At 46.6% G+C, this 24,194-nt stretch overlaps 1 protein-coding gene across 1 annotated transcript; it reads left to right on the top strand.

The window, feature by feature from the left end:
• Positions 1-17,051: 17,051 nt before the first annotated feature.
• On the top strand, positions 17,052-22,142 carry LOC311328859 (putative nuclease HARBI1; the record flags this gene model as incomplete). Its single annotated transcript, XM_084462762.1, has 5 exons — positions 17,052-17,069; positions 17,182-17,693; positions 17,834-17,960; positions 18,129-18,221; positions 22,086-22,142. 5 exons carry the CDS (start codon positions 17,052-17,054, stop codon positions 22,140-22,142), a joined length of 807 nt encoding a protein of 268 aa, XP_084318888.1.
• Between the last annotated feature and the right edge of the window lie 2,052 nt (positions 22,143-24,194).

Below are 24,194 nucleotides of genomic sequence, written 5' to 3'. Positions count from 1 at the left end.
AAAATAATTCCCTCTAAGCAGAATTTGAATTGTATTAAAATAGGCTAAAATTAAATTTCCACATATTCTGATTCCTTCTAGGTCTATATAAAAAAAACACATTTTTTTAATGTGTAGCCTAGGCTACAGGCTTCTGCGATGAACAAAACAGCCACAATGTAGCCTGCTTAGCGAGCGAGAGGGCAGTCTACCATAAAGTGTAGGCTATAGCCTAACCATAATGTAATATATCTAGACTACATGCATTGTGGTATTTCTTTATATAGCCCAGCCTTGTTCTTTATATAGCCCAGAATTGTTTCTCAATAAACAGTTATGTCATCCTCTGAGTCCGAATGTAGGCTAATAGACCGGCAGCTCAAAATGCCTTCCCAATCAATGAGACATGGTTGTAAAAATGATGTTTTATTGATAAAATGTGTAAAACTGAAAAACATGGAGGGTATTGCATTGATCGATGCAGTCCGTTCAAATAGGCATCAAAAGATAAAGTAGGCCCATTTAAAATGACCAATTACATCTTCAAATCCCTTCTAATCTTGGCCTTTGATAGGGTTTTTTCCCGCTATACTGCCATTTATATCCGAACATTAACTATCTTCAATCAATCAATCAAAGCATTATTTGTATAGCGCATTTCATACCCAGAGGCAACACAATGCGCTTTACAGAGAACAAGGGAGGTGGGCATACGACCCACTCTCTACATATTCTTGGCATACAGAGCACAAACAATGAAACGAATAGATTTCCTCCCTGTCTGTCTGTGGCATCCTCAATTTATTTAGATTAGACTAGCCTATCCAACTGGACCACTCCAATGAATGTTGAACGTAGCCTACTTTTATTCTTTAGGTTTTACAGAATCGGCCTACAATGTCCACACATGCATGCGCCATCTGACAAGCTCGTCACTCGCCAGCGAACCTGGACTAGACTATTGTAACCCCCCCCCCCCCAAATTCTTTTATATTCAAATAAACTGGATGAACCGGTTTCCTAGCCCTGGATCGTGGGGAGGGGGGTAGCCTGCGTTAGCGGGTGCTTTGCCATGACCGGCCATTGAATTTGCTAGTTTGATTGATAGATGGATGGATTTAACGGTCCAAAGTAGATTGTGCAAGTATTGTATAGGCCCATGTGTAAGAGATGAATGACTGTAACTCAGCCAGAGGTAGGCCCTACTGTAGATTATCAGCATTATCACCAGTCTCAATTTATGTCTCAATTTATGTGTTGCCATTCATTTAAACCACCATCTCATCTAGACTAATTCTGTTGCTGCATTTTTACATTTATGCTTTCATGATTTTAGAGCGCAATAAACATTTTCCAGGATTCCAAAAAGTCCATCCATTCATCCAACTTTGTTCTGAGCGCAGCGCAGGCTGGTAGCCTACTGTCAAGGATCACGACTGATGCACTCCCTTATTAACACGTCTCGCATCCCCAGACCATCAAGAATTTCAATATGAAAGACCTTGGGATTCCAGGAGTCAAGGCCGTTTCAGACGGGGAGCGACATTCCGCCTGCGTTCTCGCTGGGATCAGCGGGGGACACACGCGTCCTGCGCGCAGCGGGGAAAGCTGACTACAATTCAGCTCTTGTCGCGGGCGGGCATGTGCAGCCTAGTTCCATATGAGAACATATGGAGGTAGATTTATATCATAAATACACACGAACGAAAGTATAATACGCTACCGTGTTTTGCTATACATCCGCACATCTCTCGAGTCGTGTGTCGTAAAAAGAATTCATGCGTGCGTGAACAGATCCACGCGCAAAACCCCCTTTAAACGTGCATAAACAGATCCACACGCAAGCGTGTTTTGCTATCGACCCGCAAATATCTCTCCATTCGTGAACCGTGTTTTGCTATACACCCGCAAACATCTTTCGATTCGTGCTCAACACCCCTCTTCGTACATATGCAAAGAGAATCCGCACGCAAACACCCCAAACGCTTTGCTTGCAAACTGGCAAGACACGCTTGCTCTGCTTGGATTTACGTATGTATTTTTGAGATAAACATTTCCCTGTTTGGCCGTCTCGATTCGTAACTCGTAATATTCATTAGCTGATTATAAGGCGCTATCTGATTGGCCGGTGACTGCCAATCATTCTAGGCTGGAAGTGGAGGTTGTTTGAAAAGTTATCAAGGGTACGCCGGTCTGCTGAATAACTTTTGCTAGCCGCTATCTGGTGTGAATGTCATTACGTTTGCCATCTTAACATCAACCAGATGATCGGTAGCCTACTGTAACTGGGAAAGACATGTATTGATTTGTGAGTAACGTTGTGTTGTGAGCTGGTTCTCTCTATCTTTACGTTAGGCTAACTAACGTCAGCTAAACCTGTTTACCAGAGCTGTCGGCATTGAATAGGATCATGACGTTGAACTAGCTTTGGGAGTATTTTGAATGGGCAATAGCATGTTAACGTTAGCATATTAGCTGACTAGAAAGTCAGCATTACATTCCAGATAATAGTTGATCTTTAAGCTTGATTAGCAATCAGCACCCCCCTGTGTTAGGGTACATTGTGCTAACGCGGTGCCCTCTCCAGTTCTGACTGCTGTCTGTTGAGATAACGCTGCCGACAGATTTCCACCCGGTCTGTCCATTGATAAGGGGTTGTTTTTCTCTGTCTCTTTCGCCTGGAAATATAATTAAAGAAATCTTCACTCAATGATTGTTTGCTTTTTAATTGTTAGTTGTTTGGGTAGGCCTACATTTGCTGATTACTAGCCTACCATATGCACTGACAACAGGCTACTTGTATATTAACATAGGCCTACACTACTGTAAGTAGGCTACTAATTGAGAGCCAGCTGACCTGTTATTTTAAAGGTCCATTGTTGGAAGGTCTACGAAACGAATGACTGTACAAGATAATGCTTACAGTGTAAATCCTTTACTGTAATTAGAGTTGCATGGAGTCCTGTATAACCTAGTGAGGTAAGTCAGTCAAGCAAATTGAACAGCTGTGTCTACTTTCTGTGACAGCTCATTTAAATCGCTGGTATAGCCTACTTATGTGTCCAGCACAACCAGCTAACGTTAGGTGGGCCTAAATGTCCACCTCTTTTAAACCATACCGATTCTGGTGAAAAAGTTGTAATTTAAGTCTCGTTTTTCTCCTGATGTCAGACATTTGAATCAATGGCCTTGCCTGGTGATCTGCTATAGCCTACAATGCATCAATTGTCTCCCCGAGTTGTATAGGCTACTAGATGGCTTTTTCCCCCATTTCATTCAAGTTGTTTCAACTGTCGAGCTCTCAATCCATACTGTCTAGTATTCTACTGTAGCATTCCAAAATCAATGGCCTGCTCTGTCCATACCTCGGCTTGGCCATTGGTATGCGTGATCTATAAGGTCATTCTGGGTAGACGTCATGTCTTTCTAGAAAGAAAACATGGCAATTATGGGTTATGGTGTCAAGATACTAGTTTGGACTGATTTGGGAGAGTAGGCCTTCATGTTTTCTGCGCCGTCTGCAAAATTAAATTAAACTCCACGATCTAGTCACTCTAAATGAATGTAAAGGCATGCTGAAACGGGACACTTGATACTTCACCTCTCCTGGCTCTGCTCAGTCTGTTTGTGAGTTGCATTAACCCGCTTTCAATATTCAACAGAGCACCTGACAACCCTCAATGTGCTGATGGTATGATGCTATGCTATAGCCTATATGACACCAAGGTTTTTTCTAAGTGGAATAAAGAAAACAAGCATTATTATTCTATGCTTTAGAAAAAGCATAGAATAAGGTGGCCAGGGGGAACAGGTGGCCAGCGGGAACTAGAACACGTGAAAACCTTATGGGTTATGGTTTCACTTTGTTTCCACACAGGGCCGGCCCTAGCATTTCAGCAGCTCTAGGCGAGATTCTGCACACCTTCAGTTTCGTTTTGCTGACGGGGGGGGGGGAGGGGGGGGAGGGGGGGGGGGTGCTGCTGCGCGATTTGTTGACGGAGGGGGGGGGGGGTGCTGCTGCGCGATTTGTTGAGGGGGGGGGGTGCTGCTGCGCGATTTGTTAACGGGGGAGGCGCCCGGCGCTGGGCGGAGGCGCCGCACCGCATTGCGAAGCGTAATAGAGACAATAGGGATTACGGAATGAAATTATTTTAATAAAAATAAAAAACAAATTTTTTTTTTTTTTTTTGGGTGCTCCTTGGCCAGGCGCCCCTTGGCCATTTGGCGCCCTAGGCGACCGCCTATTTCGCCTATGCCTCGGGCCGGCCCTGTTTCCACATACTATGCTTATGAGTTCTGACAGTGTGGGTTGAGCTGATCAAGAAGCCCATCATGTTTGCGGCACCATCTGCATGGAATAGCCTGCAAAATGAAATTACACTTCATGGTCTAGTCACTCTAAATTAATGTAAGGGTATGGTGAAATCTACAGGAATGTACTCTTGATAATTGTAATTGTCTTAGCCTAATTGAAATAGGGTTGTAGGCTATATGCGAGATATGGCGTGAGCATTACGCTACTGTACTCTATTAAACTGTGTCAAAAGCAATTCAGTTGTAGGACACGCTTTAATTCTCCCCCAAACACATCTCTGGTCAGCTCCGTTAGCCATCTTACTCGTCCTGATGCCATGTTCCATATGAGAACACTCAGCCTAATGTATTAAACTTCTACTTGTCCCGACAGTTAACAGATATAGACCCGGCGACAGTTACAGAGATAGAAACTATAAATAGATAGGCTTTGTTCGTAATAATTAAATTACAACCAGACAGAGAACAAGGAGTTTGAGAACGGTAGGCTCATCTAATGTGCGAGATGAGCTACAGCAATGGGTCAATGAGTGGTATTACTGCGCCCCTATGGGCAGGCGAGCGGTGGTGCGGAATGACGTAAAGCGCCTGTTAGAATACCGCGCGTCAAGTTACATTCTTATGTTCCCACATCTGTAAGTGCTATTGCAGAAGCTCGTGTCTTTCCTCACTCCTGTCCAATCCATCACCATTCAGTTAACCTACGCATGTGAAAAAACAGCAACTTTAAAGCTGCAGTAGTATGTACTATTTCCGTAAGGTTTTAAACATTGAGATATTGCTCTGTGTTGAAGGGGTATTTTAATCCGGTTTTCCACCTCTCGGCGGTCAGCGACAAAATGATTTGCCCAGGGCTGCTGCTCTGACTACGGACAACCTGCAGCTGGCATTTGGTGAGGAAATTATACTACTCATTTCTCAGTTGTTAATATCCTCCAGGCTCTGGCCTTGGTGGGTGAGAGAGAGAGAGAGAGAGAGAGAGAGAGAGAGAGAGCGAGCACAGGAGAGATCATTTCCTATCCCTTTTCCAAACGCCACCTATACCAGAGAGAAAGTGCAACTGCAACATGGCTCGGTGATGTTCTCATACATAATACTGTGCATTGTTGTCCACCACACAATGAAATGGGAGTGAAGGTGCCATTCAACAACTATGCTGGAATGTCTTTACCCATACATACTCTGGCTGGCCTTGGTGTGGGCTTTTCCTGCAGAGGCAGTGGTTGTACTCGAATAATCCCCACTGTACATAATAGGCTGTGTATCGTTATCCCCCACACAATGAAATCGGAGGGGTGGCTATTAAAACGTTGCTTGTTTGTTCGATTTATGATATGTTCCAGAGACCACCACTAGGAGTGCTAACTACAGTTAATTTTTCCTATTGCCAATACATTTTTAGGAATTGTTTTATAATATTGGATACATTAGAGTAGTGGATACATTAGAGTAGAGTGGAGTAGTGGTAGTTTTGGGCTAGGCCATCTAGTGTCCAACCGTCCAAATTTTGGTCACGTCGAAAGGGAGGGTTCTGTAGGTGTTCCTCTGACATCTGAGTGCCTAAGGAGAAGTGCAAACCACCATGGGACCTTAAATCGGACAAAATATGTACGGTAGTCAACGGCAAGAGACAAATAATTTCTTGATCCCGTTTGAGTTGTGCCATGGTCATACACGTTTGTCAATTTAAAACATTGCTAAATTAACATGTATACGTATACTGCATAATAAAACAAGCCCCTAGGGTCTAGACAATCAAGAGTTTTAAAGAACCCTGGCCGATGAGCCCACTGCGCATTCATAGCAGATGGTCATACAAACTGGATAAGCAATGATGTGTCATGCAGTTAGTTTCAGCTCTAAATATTGGTTATTGTTCACAGAGTGTGGATGTCTCGCAATATCCATATGGCCGTGTTCCCCTTGCTCGGAGTTTGTTTCCCAAGCGCGTCCTCAGCCCATGCAGTACTTGACCGTGAGTGCGGGACTGACTGCAGTATACAGTAGCTACAGTATAGCTAAACTGATTACATTTAAAGAAGCTATATTTGTTTAATGCACTTGTGCTTGGCTGTAAGGGATGTGAATGGGATGTCACGAAACTGTAGCTATAGCTGCTTATAAAGAGCAACAGTGATGCATGTGAGCAGTTGTTTTTGAACTTTCTAAATCGTTTTGCCTACAAGCCAATAGGCTTTTGCGATGCTCTGCTCAGAACAACCAACCAACCTTGAAGGCAGCAGTAGTACCATTATGATGTCATAGATATAGATATATTTTGTGACTAATGTCATCATAACAACGGAATTCTGTTATACCTTGGGAACATTCTGAGGAACTCACAACTTAACGATTTCTTCAGAGTGAAGCCACTTATTGTTTTAGCAATAGCCTACATGCACAATGGAATTTCGTATATTGAAGTGTCTCTTTACAGCGGCTCTGTTAATAACACCTGCAATGCGCAAGCCTCCAGACCCTGAGAGTTTTCCGAACAGCGTTTCAACTGTGGGACCTGAGCAGTTGTCTGCCACCCTGGACAGCTTCAGCCTGCAATCACCAAACATCTCACTCCGCGACAACGTATGCGATGCGACAAAGACAACGGAAATGGCGACAAATGCCCAGCTACAGCCACAAGATGCTCTCGATACCCTCAGCCCACCTGAGAACATCACCCAACCTGAGGACATCACCCAACCTGGGGACATCACCCAACTTAAGAACGTCACCCAACCTGGGGACGTCACCCAACCTGGGGACATCACCCAAACTGAAAACACCACCCAACTTGAGAACGTCACCCAACCTGAGAACATCACCCAACCTGAGAACATCACCGAACATGAGAGCCTCACCCGTTCCGATCAAGGCACCGTGGTGAAGATGGAGGTGGTTGTAAAAGATGTGGACACCAAGTCTGGCTTCAGAACCAGAACCAGAACCAGACTCAGGGATGGTGAAGTGAAGAGGGGGACCACCTCCAAGGAGCTCGTTATGCGTCTGGCGCAGTGGGCCAGTTCTCTGGTGCAGAAACTCTACAGAAACTCCGGCTGCTATGCAGAGATCCTGTTGGAGTTCTACAAAGCCGTGTCAGGGTTCTTCAGCGTCCTGTCAGGACTGAGATGGCTTCTCCGAAGGATTAACAAGAGAACCGTCAAGGTAGGCTTGGTATCAAGCAGGGAAACCCGAGGGTCAGATGAAGGTCATAGAAATGAACTCGCATTCTCATTGTTACAAAAATCTGTTCTGATGAAGGTAGAAACCGAAACGTTGACTGATTAAAAGCAGAGAAAGTGTGTGCGGGAGTACGTTATTCTTCATTTGACACTTTTAAGGGGATTTACTCCCAGCACCACAACAGTGTTGAGTGTACATGTTGGCATTTTCACTTGGGTCATAGAAATCAGACATGGTGGACTTGCCCGGTGTTTATGCTGTTTTTTTTCCCCTCTTCCTCAGCGAATGAGGGAAGAAAGAAAGGAGGAAAGAAGAAGAAAGAAGAGAGCCTTCCTGGAAGAGAGCGTTCGCTCGCCCTCCACCCAGCCAGTCCACCAGTAGCCCGGCCTCAGAGGCGGAACCAAATGCGGTCGGCGCGGAGGAAGGCGGCGGGGCTACCGCCGGCGATAAACGCCATCACCGTTTGGTGTGAAGGAATTTAAATAAACCTTCAGCTTTTGCAAATAAAAAAAACAAAGATTTTCAATTTTATTACATTTAGAGTGGCATGTGAATGATTGTGATTCTGTGAGTGATTCTGTTAGTAAGTGTAAGAAAAAGACAGAACCTGAGGAGTGGTCCACCTGCAGTATATCTCCTAATGGCCGACCCTTTAGTCAAAGCCCTTTTCTACTTTTTAGAGTGGTGCACCGCCCACTGCCAGTACAAATCCCTCTTCGTGAGCGCTTTCGGTGAATAGCGTTAAGCTCTGTGCTCCGGGACCTGTGGGGGCTTTTCAGCTGCTGCTGCTGCTGCTGCCGAAAGTACTTCTAATTGGCATCACTGTGTGATCCTGTGGTAGGCTGAGTACCCCCACCAAAATACCTGCATGGTGAAGACAAGCTGCAGAACTGTCTACCAATGCATGAAGTGCACCTAGCTGTCTGTGAGAGGCTATAGCAGAGGATATGTGCGAAGTGTATTTGAGCTGCCGCCTCAACCGTGCGTAAGAGCAGAGCGCATCAACTCGTGTATAGCTACAACTAGTAGCCCATAGCCATTAAAACGGCTTATTGTTTTATTCATATATCAACTAGATAATTCGATAATAATGAGTAGCCTAGTAGGCTTAAATTAATTCAATAGGGCCAAATAAGCCTTAAGTTGTAGCCTAGGCTACAGAACAATCACAAGACGCATAGGCCTAGCCTATCGTAAAAAGCGTTCTCATAGGCCTATATTAACTAAGATAATTATGAATTATGCTCAGGTCATAATGTCCGTTGAAAATAATTCCCTCTAAGCAGAATTTGAATTGTATTAAAATAGGCTAAAATTAAATTTCCACATATTCTGATTCCTTCTAGGTCTATATAAAAAAAAACATTTTTTTAATGTGTGGCTATAGGCTTCTGCGATGAACAAAACAGCCACAATGTAGCCTGCTTAGCGAGCGACAGGGCAGTCTACCATAAAGTGTAGGCTATAGCCTAAACATAATGTAATATATCTAGACTACATGCATTGTGGTATTTCTTTATATAGGCCAGCCTGCAATTGTTTCTCAATAAACAGTTATGTCATCCTCTGAGTCCGAATGTAGGCTAATAGACCGGCAGCTCTAAATGCCTTCCCAATCAATGAGACATGGTTGTAAAAATGATGTTTTATTGATGAAAAGGGTAAAACTTAAAAACATGGAGAGTCATTGCATTGATCGATGCAGTCCGTTCAAATAGGCATCAAAAGATAAAGTAGGCCCATTTAAAATGACCAATTACATCTTCAAATCCCTTCTAATCTTGGCCTTTGATAGGGTTTTTTCCCGCTATACTGCCATTTATATCCGAACATTAACTATCTTGTGCATACAGAGCACAAACAATGAAACAATGAAACGAATAGATTTCCTCCCTGTCTGTCTGTGGCATTCGCTACCAGCAAACACTGAAAATACAGGTCCTCAATTTATTTAGATTAGACTAGCCTATCCAACTGGACCACTCCAATGAATGTTGAACGTAGCCTACTTTTATTCTTTAGGTTTTACAGAATCGGCCTACAATGTCCACACATGCATGCGCCATCTGACTTGCTCGTCACTCGCCAGCGAACCTGGACTAGACTATTGTAACCCCCCCCCCCCCCAAATTCTTTTATATTCAAATAAACTGGATGAACCGGTTTCCTAGCCCTGGATCGTGGGGAGGGGGGTAGCCTGCGTTAGCGGGTGCTCTGCCATGACCGGCCATTGAATTCGCTAGTTTGATTGATAGATGGATTTAACGTCCAAAGTAGATTGTGCAAGTATTGTATAGGCCCATGTGTAAGAGATGAATGGCTGTAACCATGAACTCAGCCAGGGGTAGTCCCTACTGTAGATTATCAGCATTATCACCAGTCTCAATTTATGTCTCAATTTATGTGTTGCCATTCATTTAAACCACCATCTCATCTAGACTACTTCTGTTGCTGCATTTTTACATTTATGCTTTCATGATTTTAGAGCGCAATAAACATTTTCCACGATTCCAAAAAGTCCATCCATTCATCCAACTTTGTGCTGAGCGCAGCGCAGGCTGGTAGCCTACTGTCAAGGATCACGACTGATGCACTCCCTTAACACGTCTCGCAACTTACGAGACCATCAAGAGAATTTCAATATGAAAGACCTTGGGATTCCAGGAGTCAAGGCCGTTTCAGACGGGGAGCGACATTCCGCCTGCGTTCTCGCTGGGATCAGCGGGGGACACACGCGTCCTGCGCGCAGCGGGGAAAGCTGACTACAATTCAGCTCTTGTCGGGGGCGGGCGCGCAGCCTAGTTCCATATGAGAACACTCCTCGGTCCAATTCCGTATAGTAGATCAGCCTGTGTACTTTCAACGAATGTATTATTAGACATAATATCATAATAATATATATAGCCAACGACCTCCTGAGCTGCCTGCCTGATGATGGTCTCAGGGCTAAAGAGACCGCGCGTCGTTCCTCACCCTAACTATTGGCATGCTATCAATGAAAGAAAATACATTGTAAATAAACATGGTTTTAGGCTATTGTTTTTATGTAGGCCTATAGGTTAAGCTATTTGTGTTCATAAGGTAACGTCATTGTACCTATAGCCTATAATCCAATTGACTGGAACCAGGGGGTTTGACAAAAGTTAAGAGGCAAAATAATTTGTCTTGACTGCATTCAAGATGTATCTTTCACATTAAAACTACATACAAAGCTGACCAATAGCATTAGAAAGATCTCTTCGAGAGCTTTCATTTCACCTGTTCATTCTGCCCAAATGTCACTCGCGCACCCCTCTGGTTCTAAGCCCCGCCACGGTCTCCTGTCATTTCTCCCTGGCTTGCAGGCACGACTTGCTCGCACGAAACTTGAAACCTATGTTATCATGTAGCCAGTAGATATGCTAAGAAAATTGCATATGTTTGCAAACTAAAACAAGTGAACACAATTTTACAATCGAAAATGCTTATGAGACCATTATTTTACTTATATGGGGCAAAAGTGGTTTCTCTTCCTGCTTCTGCCTAAGCCCTCCACAATACCACAACACAACGGTGTCATGTTTTACCGAAGGAGAAGTGAAGAAGACGGTAGCTAGCAGTAGCTAAAGCAGTTAGCTAATGTTAAGATCATTCCTCTAGCTGCTTTGCTGCTAATACGAGTTCGTCTCCGTTCCTGCCCGAGAAACAGAAGTTGAACTAATAGCATCAAAATCAAAATAGCTACAGGAATCATCGTTGTAAAGTTAGCTATCTGCTTTTTAGCCACCGACAGCTACCGTTAATATTATGGAAGCTGCTGTCGTGAGCTAACTTGCTATCACGGTCTCATCGTGCAGCTTCACAGGCTGCTATTAGCAGACAGCACTAAAGTTGACAAAATCACACTTGCACATCATTAGAATTCCAACCATTTATATGGGATTTATCATTCAACTAAACATGGAACCTGAATACTACCTGATATTTCAACCTGCTGCCATCAGTGATCGGCGCGTCTGCTTGTTTGAGTCATGAATATCTTACGCAGTTATATTCCATGTAGTGTCCCAAAACTGTTAAATCATTCCCCATGTAGTTCACTATGAGTCGCACTCAATACATCCATGGTAATAGGGAGGGAGTGAGTGAACCATTTCAAACACATCTCTGGTCAGCTCCGTTAGCCATCTTACTCGTCCTGATGCCATGTTCCATATGAGAACACTCAGCCTAATGTATTAAACTTCTACTTGTCCCGACAGTTAACAGATATAGACCCGGCGACAGTTACAGAGATAGAAACTATAAATAGATAGGCTTTGTTCGTAATAATTAAATTACAACCAGACAGAGAACAAGGAGTTTGAGAACGGTAGGCTCATCTAATGTGCGAGATGAGCTACAGCAATGGGTCAATGAGTGGTATTACTGCGCCCCTATGGGCAGGCGAGCGGTGGTGCGGAATGCCGTAAAGCGCCTGTTAGAATACCGCGGGTCAAGTTACATTCTTATGTTCCCACATCTGTAGTACCTACTGTTCCACAAAACGCGTGTAGTATGCGAGAAAATACAGCATGCTATTCGAGTCATCCAGCGGAAGTGACGGGGCTACGACGGGTTACGATACTGTTTACTCAGACCGCGAACCTGTGGTAAAAGTTATCTGGTGTTTTTTGTGATCATTTTGTGTATTATCCACGAAAATGTTGCCTTTTCCTGACATGGGATGTGTGGCTGCTGCTGCCGCCAGGAGAAGACGTGTTCGCGCTGCAAGGAGAAGAGCCGTCATGAGATTTGTTCTCAACATGCTTCTAGCTGGGGTAAATATTGAACGTTAGCTTGCTAGCTACGCTAGTTGATAGCCCGCATGTGCTGGTGACAGTAGCTGGGTTGGGGCTATTGTAGTTGAGGTAAATATTGAACGTGTGGTGGTTTACATAATTCACCTACGGTACTTGAGTGAGGTTAATTGGTTCCGCACGATCTCTTATCTTAGGCGGACTTCCGGATGTTTATCTCGCTCTGCGAGTTGTTAGACTGGTTAATGAAACGTTCTGTTGATGTCTCACAATAAAGTGAAGTTAGCTCCATTGTTCGACACTCCGCCTCCGACTCCAATTCTTCGGCACTACACTGGTGACCCCGACGTCAGTCCCGAAGATTCCGAGACTGAACCGAACATGGCAAATACCGCCGTTCTTAAATTGCCCGAGTTTTGGGAGACATCCGCGGCAGCGTGGTTCGCGCAGACGGAGGCTCAATTCGCCCTCCGTGGGATCACAGACGATTCCATACGTTATTACCACGTTGTCTCTGCACTCGGGAGCTCCACTGCGGCAAGAGCAGTAAGTTTCATTACATCTCCCCCAGCCCGGGATAAATATGCAGGGCTCAAAGCTCATCTCCTAAAGATTTTCAAACTGTCACGGCCAGAACGAGCCCGACGTCTTTTCGCGATGAATGGCCTGGGAGACAGCAAGCCTTCTGACCACATGGAAATTATGCTGAACCTGCTGGGTGCAGAAGAACCCAATTTCCTTTTCATAGAGCTTTTTCTTCGTCACATGCCGCCGCACGTACAGACAGCGCTCGCTAACACTACTATTACTGAGCCCCGCGCGCTGGCTGAGGAGGCTGACCGGTTCTTCCTGGCCACCCAGCGTTTCGCCCCTGAGATGCTGGCCCCGACACGCAGTTACGCGCCCCCAGGCGCTGGTGCGTCCTCTATCAGGGGCCCCATCGCCACCGACGGCCTCGCTAGCACAGGCTTGTGCTACTTCCACGCCCGCTTTGGCGCAAAAGCGAAGAGGTGCCGCTCCCCTTGCAACTACAACGCGGGGGGAAACGCCAAAGCCTGCGCTCAGTAGCGGCTGTGAGCGTGGGCACGACGAACCGGCTGCTTTTCATCAAGGACACCCTCTCCGGGTGCAAGTTCCTCTGCGACACCGGCGCCCAGCGGAGCGTCCTGCCCGCTACAGCGGCCGACACCGCCGGCGGGGCTCAAGGACCGCCCTTGACATCCGCTAACGACTCCCCTATCCGCACATATGGCACAAAGACTGTGGACTTGTGTTTCGGGGGTCAGCGATTTACGTGGGAGTTTGTCACTGCCGACATCTCCTTTCCTCTCCTCGGCGCTGATTTTTTGTGCGCCCACGGGCTGCTTGTGGACGTTAAGAACGGCCGCCTGGTGGACGCACTGACTTTCTCCTCGTTCGCGTGTGTCCGCAACGAGGCGACATACGGCGGTCTCTCCAGCTCGCTCTCGGAGGGTGACAAATATCAGCTCCTCCTCAGTGAGTTCCCCAGCCTGACACGGCCCACCTTCTCCTCCGCCTCAACTAAACATGGGGTCGAGCACCACATCGAGACCAAGGGCCCCCCGATCCATGCTAGGGCGCGGCGGCTCAACCCTGAGAAGCTGGCGGTCGCTAAGTCCGAGTTCGCCAACATGGAGCCGAAACCGGACGGCGGGTGGCGACCGTGTGGCGACTACCGCCGCCTGAATGATGCCACTACGCCCGACCGCTACCCTGTTCCCCACATTCAGGACTTCTCTGCCCACCTGGCGGGCAGGCTCCTGTTCTCCAAGGTGGACCTGGTGCGTGGTTATCATCAAGTCCCAGTGCACCCCTCGGACATTCCTAAGACAGCTGTGGTCACGCCTTTTGGGCTGTTCGAGTTTCTGAGGATGCCGTTTGTCTCAAAAACGCGGCCCAGTCCTCCCAGCGGCTAATGGATTCAGCGCTCAAGGACATGCCTTTCGTTTTCGTCTACTTAGACGACATCCTCGTCGCCAGCTCCTCAGAAGAGGAGCATCTGAGGCACCTCCACGACCTCTTCACAAGGCTTGACCAGCACGGCCTGATCGTCAACCCGGCGAAGTGCGTTTTCGGGGTGCCCTCCATCCAGTTCCTGGGGCATCTCATCGACAAGAACGGGGCCGCCCCCCTCCCGTCGAAGGTGGAGGCCGTTTCCGCCTTTCCCCGCCCACGCTCGGCTCGGGGACTCCGGGAGTTTCTGGGGATGGTGACGTTCTACCACCGGTTCATCCGCCGAGCGGCCCACACCATGCACCCGCTGTACGAGGCCCTTAAGGGCAAAACCCCCGACCAGGACATCGAATGGACGGCCGAAACGGAAGGAGCCTTCGAGGCCACAAAGACCGCGTTGAGCCAGGCCGCGTTGTTGGCCCACCCGTCCCCTGGGGCCCCTGTCGCTCTCACAACCGACGCGTCTGACTACGCCGTTGGCGCTGTGTATGAGCAGTGGGTCGATGGCGCCTGGCAACCGCTCGCCTTTTTCAGTCGTCAGCTGGTCCCCAGGGAGCGTAAATACAGCACGTTTGACAGGGAGCTCCTCGGCCTTTGGCTGGCGATCCGCCACTTCCGTTTCCTTCTGGAGGGCCGTGAGTTTACGGCGTATGTGGACCAAAAACCCCTTACATTCTCCATGTCCAAGGTGGCCGAGCCATGGTCCGCCCGCCAGCAGCGCCAGCTGTCATTCATATCCGAATACACTACGGACATCCGACACATCGCCGGCAAGTCCAACGTGGTCGCGGACTGCCTCTCCGGGGCGGTGGTCGGCACGGTGCAGCTGGGCCTTGACTACGCTCGTATGGGCGTGGACCAGGCGTCTGATGACGGGGTGCGGGCCCTCAAGGCTTCGGACACTGGCTTGCGCCTGGAGGAGGTCGCAGTCGGTGACTCGGGCGTCAGGCTGTTGTGCGACCTCTCGGCTGGCCAGCCTCGGCCTCTAGTTCCTGCGAACTGGCGGCGGGCTGTTTTCGAGGCGGTGCACAACCTCTCCCACCCCGGCAGGAAGCCGTCCGTGAGACTGGTGGCCCAGAAGTTTGTGTGGCGTGGTCTTAAGAAGGACATGCTGTCCTGGGTGGACTCGTGTGTGGCCTGTCAGCGCGCTAAGGTGCACCGCCACACCAAAGCCCCTTTGGAACCTTTCGCTGTCCCCGAGAGGAGGTTTGACCATGTCAACATTGACCTAGTGGGTCCGCTCCCCCCCTCGCACGGTTTCACCTACCTGCTCACCATGGTGGACAGGACGACCCGCTGGCCCGAAGCTGTTCCCCTCTCCTCGACAGCGTCTGCGGACGTGGCCCGGGCGTTCATCGGCACGTGGGTCGCACGCTTCGGGACCCCGTCCGACCTCTCCTCCGACCGGGGCTCACAGTTTACCTCGGAGCTCTGGAACGCGGTCGCTAAGGGTTTGGGGGTCAAGCTGCACCGCACTACCGCCTATCACCCCCAGGCAAACGGTCTATGTGAGCGGTTCCACCGTTCCATGAAGGCGGCCCTGCGCGCCGGCTTGACGGACGGCAATTGGGTGGATAAGCTCCCATGGGTCATGCTCGGCCTCAGGTGCGCCCCCAAGGAAGACCTGCAGTCCTCGTCCGCGGAGCTTGTCTACGGCCAGGCACTGCGGGTCCCCGGCGATTTCATTCCGGTCGTCACGGCCCCCTGGTCTGCAGCCCGGCAACGATCCTCCCTGCTGGAGGCCGCCGAGAGGTTCGCACCGGTCCCCACGTCATTGCATGGCGCCCCTGTTTCCCGGGTCCCCCCCAGCCTGCGCTTGGCGGACTTTGTTTTCATTCGCCATGACGCCCACCGCGGGCCCCTACGCCCCCCTTACGACGGCCCGTTCAGGGTCCTGGAGCATGGGGTTAAGGGCCTGGTCGTGGACATTGGTGGTAGGCCTGAGACCGTTTCCATCGACAGGGTTAAGCCCGCTCACGTGGACATTTCCCGGCCTTTGGAGTTGGCTCTGCCCCCACGCCGGGGTCGTCCTCCATTGCCCCGCCCCCCTGCCCCTGCCGGGGTGCCCTTGGCCCCGTCGGCGCCCTTGGCCCCTGACCCTATGGACTGCGCAGCTGCGCCCGCGGCCCCTCCCCCTTCGGCCCCTGCTGTGTGCACCCGCCGGGGTCGGGCTGTCGTCCCTCCCCGGCGCGAGTATTTTGACTATGGGTGAATTCTGGGGGGGCTTGTGTGGTGGTTTACATAATTCACCTACGGTACTTGAGTGAGGTTAATTGGTTCCGCACAATCTCTTATCTTAGGTGGACTTCCGGATGTTTATCTCGCTCTGCGAGTTGTTAGACTGGTTAATGAAACGTTCTGTTGATGTCTCACAATAAAGTGAAGTTAGCTCCATTGTTCGACACTCCGCCTCCGACTCCAATTCTTCGGCACTACAAACGTTAACTTGCTAGCTACGTTCTAGTTGATAGTAACCACGCATGTACTATAAAACTCAACTCATTTTAAAGAGGTGGGTAAACTACCTGGGTTTACTCATCACTACACGCCTGCTTTGTAATGTTACTTTTTTTTTTAGCTCTACAGATAATGACATCTGTCTATCTATTATCATATTGTAAAGACAATTATATGCCATAAGCGCAAATTAGTTAAAGTTTGGCCTAATAATATTTCCCCTGTAGGCTCGCATGGAAGACAGAGGTCCTTACAGCCAAGTCAACCTCCACGTCCCCCTGTTGAGGACCTATTTTGACGGCGCGGACACAAGGAGGGACTTCAGACTGTCAAGACCGACACTGAGGAACCTCATTGATACCCTTGATGATGGTCAGGGAGGATGGGGCAAGACCATGGAGGTGCTAATAATAATAGCATTAACAATAATAATAATTCATTGCATTTAGAGCTTTTCTCAGTACTCACCCTTTACAATGGTCTTATCATTCACACACAGGTGCTAGTCTTTGTCTACTGGCTGGCCAGTGCCACCTCCTACCGGATTGTGTCAGAGGCCTTTGACATGCCCCGGTCGACCGTCTGTGATGTGGTCCACAGAGTCAGCAGGGGTATTCAGCGCATCATTAGCCGTGTGATACGCTACCCCACGGAGGCAGCGCTGGAGGAGGTCGGGGCCGGGTTTGCCCGCCTGGCCAGATCTCATGCCTTCAGGAGTGTGGCCGGAGCCATCGACGGCACGCATGTCCGCTTCATCCCCCCAGCGGCAGAGCAGCAGAGCTACTTCAACCCAAAGCTCTACCACTCCATCCAGATGCAGGCTGTCTGTGACCACAAGGGATGGTTTGTCAACATTCTTGTTGGCTTTCCGGGATCAGCCCACGACTCGTGTGTCCTGAAGAACTCGGACATGTATGTCCACCGGCAGTATCCGCCGGAGGGCTGGTGCCTCCTCGGGGACGGAGGCTACCCCTGCCAGGCTGAACCCGTCGCCCTCATCACGCCATACAGGTATTTTTACAGGAAGCCTTGCTTCTTTATGTTCTTGTTAGTTACAGTAACTCTGGTTCTTGTTTTTATAATCACGTGTACTATTTTATCTTTAAAGCATGTATTACATTTATGATTATTATATTGTTATTATATATCAGAGAGCCAGTGCAGGGACCGGTGCGTCTGCGCTTCAACGCCCTGCATGCCAGAGCCCGGTGCATCATAGAGAGGGCGTTCGGGATGATGAAGACCAGGTGGAGGGGGATCTTTCTGAAGGCTCTGGAGGTAATTTAAGTCAATTGCTTTTCTACAACGGTTACTAGATATATTCACAAAAAACACGTATCAAGTATCCCAACTCTCCGTTGTAGATTTTTTTTTATAATAATACATTTTCTTTGTAACACACTTTACATTTGAAATAAATCTCAAAGTGCAAAACTGTGTTTTTAGGTGAAGTTGCCCTTGGCTGCGGAGGTGATTGCTGCGTGTGCTGTCCTGCACAACCTCTGCCTGGAGAACGGAGACATCATGGAGCCAGAGGAGGTGACATTACATCAGTCATTTAGCAGACACTTTTGTCCAACATTACATTAGTCATTTATTTAGCAGACACTTTTTGTGTCTGCTAAGCGACTTACAGTAATTGCATTTAACCATTTAAAGGTTGATGACCTTGACGGTGGCCATGGTCCTGCTGCTGCAGATCATCCCAACCCTGGAGATGGCCTCAGAGACCGTATGGCAGCGGCAGCATTGGCACCAGCTGCCTTGGTCCCAGCTCTTGGTGAGCACGACTACCCCATCCTGCCATAAATAGTCAGTCAGTCAGTCAGTCAGTTCATGAGTTTGCTTTGCCTTGTTCCTTATAGGCAGCCTTGAGGCTTTAAACTTCAATCAGTTCCTTATAGACAGCCTTGAGGCTTTAAACAATCAGTTCCTTATAGACTGCCTTGAGGCTTTAAACATCAATCAGTTCCTTATAGACTGCCTTGAGGTTTTAAACAATCAGTTCCTTATAGACAGCCTTGAGGCTTTAAACAATCAGTTCCTTATAGACAGCCTTGAGGCTTTAAACATCAATCAGTTCCTTATAGACTGCCTTGAGGCTTTAAACATCAATCAGTTCCTTATAGACAGCCTTGAGGTTTTAAACATCAATCAGTTCCTTATAGACTGCCTTGAGGTTTTAAACATCAATCAGTTCCTTATAGACAGCCTTGAGGCTTTAAACAATCAATCAGTTCCTTATAGACTGCCTTGAGGCTTTAAACATCAATCAGTTCCTTATAGGCAGCCTTGAGGTTTTAAACAATCAGTTCCTTATAGGCAGCCTTGAGGTTTTAAACATCAATCAGTTCCTTATAGGCAGCCTTGAGGTTTTAAACATCAATCAGTTCCTCATAGACTGCCTTGAGGCTTTAAACATCAATCAGTTCCTCATAGACTGCCTTGAGACATTTGTTTAAATGTATTTGTATTTAAATGTCTGTGTTTCATTTTGCACTGTACATAGTAAACAGTTCTTTTAAGTTTTTTGGGAGACAACAGATCAGCGTTCTCGTCGCGTCTCCTGTCAGTACCTTTTGCGAGGGAAGCTAATGATCTGACCAAATATAAACAAGTCAAAAGTATATTTGAAGACCATTGTGTAATAAAAATATCCAAGAAATGTTGTGCTACTTACATTATACATGTAAAGGTTACTTCTTGATGTATACAATTTCAACAAAAAGTGTAATATCTACACATTGAGGACATACGTCATGTAACTTGGAAGGTCTAAACACTCAACGTGCAGAGAGCTTTGGACATGTAACTCCCTTATCAAGTAGTCGTTAGTCAAACACATTTGAAAAACAGTGAAGCTTTCATAACCGTCTCAATAATTCCAATGAAGCATTGTGAACCAACATGTGTGTTCCGTTTATGCCCAATTGCAAACTACAATGTCCATTAGGAATGTTATTTTACTCTAATGACTGGTTTTAGGTATAGTGACATTTGTTCTCCTTTGACTGGGAATACATTACAAGAAATGAGACAGACCAATTTAAGAAAAAAAACATTTAATGAAAAATAAACTACTTCTTCACGGCGGCTTCCAGGAGCAACATTAACCGCTCCTCCCTCTCCTTGAACAATCCTCTTTCCTCCCTCCACTCAGCCTTCATACCTTCTTTCTCTCTCGCCCATTCTGCCTTCATCTGCACCCTCTCTCTCCCCCATTCTGCCTTCTCTCTCATCCATTCTGCCCTCTCCTTTTCCATCCTCTCCTTCTCTGCCCTCCACTCCTCTCTATGTCCAGCCTCCTTCTCCTCTTGCCTGTCTGTCCAGTCTCGCTCTCTCCCTATCCTTCTTTTCTTCCTCTTTCTTCTCCCTCTCCAGCAACTGCTCCAGCTCACTCTCTCTCCTCCTCTTCTGTCCTCTCCCTGGCCTCGCCTCACCGCTGCTCTCTGCCGTCACCTGGCTTTCTCTCGGTTGGGTCAGCACCACGGAAGGGGAGGCCACAGCCGGTGGAGGGCACGGGGCGGACGAGGAGATGAGGACCACCGGTGTAACCGCATGGGTGGCCCCCATCGCCTCGTCCAAGGCCCCGTACCACTTCCACGAAGCGGCTGTGGCCTCCCCTCCCTCTGTGCTAACACCTACCTACCTCCATGGTACATCCAAGATGTAGTGTGATTTTTTTTCAGAATTTTATCTCAAAAATTTTTACAAATATGTTTAAATCTGTCCTCTGAAACCAACACTTCATACAGAGAAAACTACATTACCCACAATCCAACGCAAGCTCCACGAATCGGAGACATCGCTGTTGGCAACCCTAACCAACCCCAGCTGAGGATTACAATGACTAAATCGATTGATTGGCAACTGACTGAGTACACAGCTGCTGAAGTTAATGTTCAATTATGAAGAAAAGCAAACAAAACCTGTAAAAATGTATAAACATATCTCATCCCACATTTTTCAATCAATTAACACCAAACTTGCTACACTGGATCTTCAGACTGTAATTCACAAACTCATTGACCAGATTGTTGAATTATCAAAATCGAGCTTACAATGCATCAAAATGTTTTAGAAATTTTTACAATACGAATGTACAAAATGAACATTGGAATGTCAACTTTCTTGTTGACTTCCTATTCTCTCGCTTATTGCTCCTAAACTTGTCGGAAATTGCCTGGCCCCGCCTCATCGCTGCGTAGCAGCTTTAATTATGTATTGGATTTTGGGGGGGATTTGCAAAACTATACATTTTTGGAAAGGGTATTGTATAAGGAATCAGAAAATGTATGTTTTTGTCCGGATATCTATGTGGTGGCCATCTTGGAATTTACAAAATGGCTGCCGTAAACATTTAAGGTGGAACATTGATTTTAACCGCTAAACCTACATTTCCAGGGTTGACAAATCCAGTAGTGCCAACAAAAATAAGGTAGAATTGTCTAAATGCATTTTTACACTTTTCATTGAGGAGTTAACAGATTATGTCTTACGAGTTCAAAATTTAGCAAGTGTGAACTTTAGATGTTTCTGTAACCATCTTCAACATCATGACATGTATGTTTAGACCACAGTATGATCACGATTAAGCAACCTTTTTCATTAGACAGTCTCTATACATCATCATAATCATCATCGCTTTCGTGCGTCACAGCTTGAGAATCATGATTGTTCTGGTACTGGCTGATGACTGTCAGTATGGCCCAATGCAAGTGTAAATCTGACGGTTCTTGCGGAGTGGAGGGCGGAGGCAAGGGCAGAGGATGGACGAAGAGAGGAAGGGCAGAAGAGAGAGCAAGGTGGGCGAAGGAGAAAGCTGAGATGATGGAAGAGGGACTTCCGGTCCTTCCTGTTTTAAGGTTACTTATGATCATATACAATGGTTCAGATCAAAACTAGCACTTTTGAGAAAGTCTGTTAATTGCTCTACCACCGTTTTGGTCATACAATGGATGTGGGTGGGCACCGTGAAAAATCATTAAAAAAACAAACTTCCAGAAAACTGCAGGTCTGCTGCAACTCTTGGTTCTTTTAAAACGAGCCGGAAGACTTTTCTTTTTGCCACTGCTTTCTAAGAGGAGTTATGTTTATCTGTATACTGCACTGTAACCTTTATTCCTGTACTCTATTTGTCCTGCTTTTAGTTTTAAATGTCTAATGTCTTGCATTTTGTTTTAATGCTTTTAATGTCTCATGTAAAGCACCTTGAATTGCCCTGTGGCTGAAATGTGCTATACAAATAAACTTGCCTTGCCTATTATGTTGACAATGCGCTCCTAGACGGGGAGGGAACATGTCTATGTTACCAGGGTCCTATCCCCCCCCCCCCCCCCAAGAAGGGTTCTATGTTCCCCGGGTCCTATGTTTTCCCCGGTTTCTATGTTCCCCCCAAAAAAGGGTTCTATGTTCCCCCCGAAAAAGGGTCATATGTTCCCCAGGTCCCCGAAACGCTAAAGAAAAACATGATTATGCCATCACATGTTAATGCCAAAAGGGGTAGATTATGCACCTATTTTAGAAAGGTTGCATTTTCACCACAATAATCACAGAATTCCGTGCAAAATATGCGAGGCTTGCATGATTTCATGCGCGCATTATTTCACATCAAGTTTAAAAACTGTTGCTTATTAACTTGACATGGATCAGACGTAGCCTAGCCTGTGATGCGCAACGCATATCGCCTCAGTAGGCTACCCAAAGCAGCTCCGACTATAATGTAGGCTATTCTAGATTGTAAGGCTAGCCTACTATTGGTTTTATGTCAATGAATGGAGAAGCTGCTTGATGCCTTCGTGAAGTTGACAGTGTCCCAGTCCAAACCCATCCTGCTGTGAGTTGGGATATGGCTCATGAGAGGCGCAAATCCGTTGGGGGGGAAAAATCTCTGGATAGAGGATCCGCTCGCAGTAGAAATGATACTCACTCAACCACTATACACTTGAAGTTTAATAAATAGGCCATCACACACATAGGCCTACGGAAAAATATAGACAACAGTTATCTAATTTGGTGATAGGCTAACTTCAGAAAATAAAAAAATAATTAAAAAAAGATTCAACCCCGCATATTCCATTGCATAATCATTGCATTGTGTAAGAAAACAAGAAATGGCACACTCGGCCTACTGAGGCGATACACGTTGCACATCACATAGGCTAGGCTACGTCTGATCCATGTCAAGTTTATGCAACATTTTTGAAACTTCATGTGAAAAAAATGTGCGCATATTATTTTGGCATTAAATCAGGCGTAATCACATTTATCTTTTGCGTTTCGCGGGGAACATAGGATCCGGGGAACATAAAACCCTTTTTTGGGGGGGGAACATAGGACCCGGGGAATATAGGGATGACCCCGACGGGGAAGCACCTCAGGGCGGCCAAACCACAATGAGATGCACATGAAAATCTGCTGGTTTGAACACACTTGTTGTAACAAAGATATATTTTTTATTTGCATTAAAGCAACAACTCAATAATCAAAAGCCGTAGTCGACTATGGATTTCAAAATCAGCAAATTATTTTTTCATCCAGGCATCTTAGTTTTAACAGGTTAAATATAACTGAACATGTTTTGTTTGCTAGTAGATGGTATTCATTCCGTTCGCGATAACGTTATTGCAGCCAGGCTAAATTCCTCCAGGGAGCCAGTGACAGGCGAGTTGAAGAGCTTCACTCCCCGCCAGCAGGAGCTTTGGCCGCTGCTACCGCATCTCGGATAACCCGCTGAGTTCGTGGCTGCTATTTCACATTCGCCCTTGATCAATCCCAATACCGATCCATGGTAACAATGAATCAATCGTTCAGATCAGATCGGCAGTGCTGCATGCATGTTACAACATCATTGTTAGCTTTATTAACATAACCATAGCCTACATTTATCTCTCTAACGTTAGGCTATCCATCTTACACCAGTCGGCCATTCGATAGCTAGAAGCGGTCAACGCCAACGTTGACTGAAAACACCCAAACATGTCATTTATCCACTTTGGGAAATGACCTTTTTTTAAGAAACATCTTGCGGTCCCTTGAAGCAACAATCCGGAGTGGGTGAATTTGCTTTGGCCTACACCTCCTCTGGATTGCAACTTCAACTGACAAAGCATTATTTTTTAATAAGAACAGCTCAAATAAATCAGTGTTATTTTTATGTGATGATGAACATACTGCTGTTGCTCTTTTTTTTGTTAGTTTAGTATACATAGGCTAAGTACATTTTTGTACCAAGACATATTTGTTGCCATCACATTGTTCATTTATTTCACTGTTCTTCATCATCCCTTTCCCACCCCCTCCTCTCCCTCTTCTCATCCTCCCCAGCCAAACCACTCAGTGGGTCTGTTCTGTGCTCTCATTTTACATATTGTGGATGTAGCTGTCCCAGTGTATGACACACATGTGCTCCATGGCCATGCGTCCCACATTATTGTTTTTTTATTTATTATATTTTTTATTATCATCCGTTTTATTATTATAAATAAATACTTTAAAACTACCACTGAAGCT

Source organism: Borostomias antarcticus, assembly GCF_949987555.1.
Source record: "Borostomias antarcticus genome assembly, contig: scaffold_99, whole genome shotgun sequence".
NCBI classification, from domain to species: Eukaryota; Metazoa; Chordata; class Actinopteri; order Stomiiformes; family Stomiidae; genus Borostomias; species Borostomias antarcticus.
The sequence above is the reverse complement of the archived record's forward strand: the minus strand, read 5'-3'. Positions and strand labels throughout refer to the sequence as shown.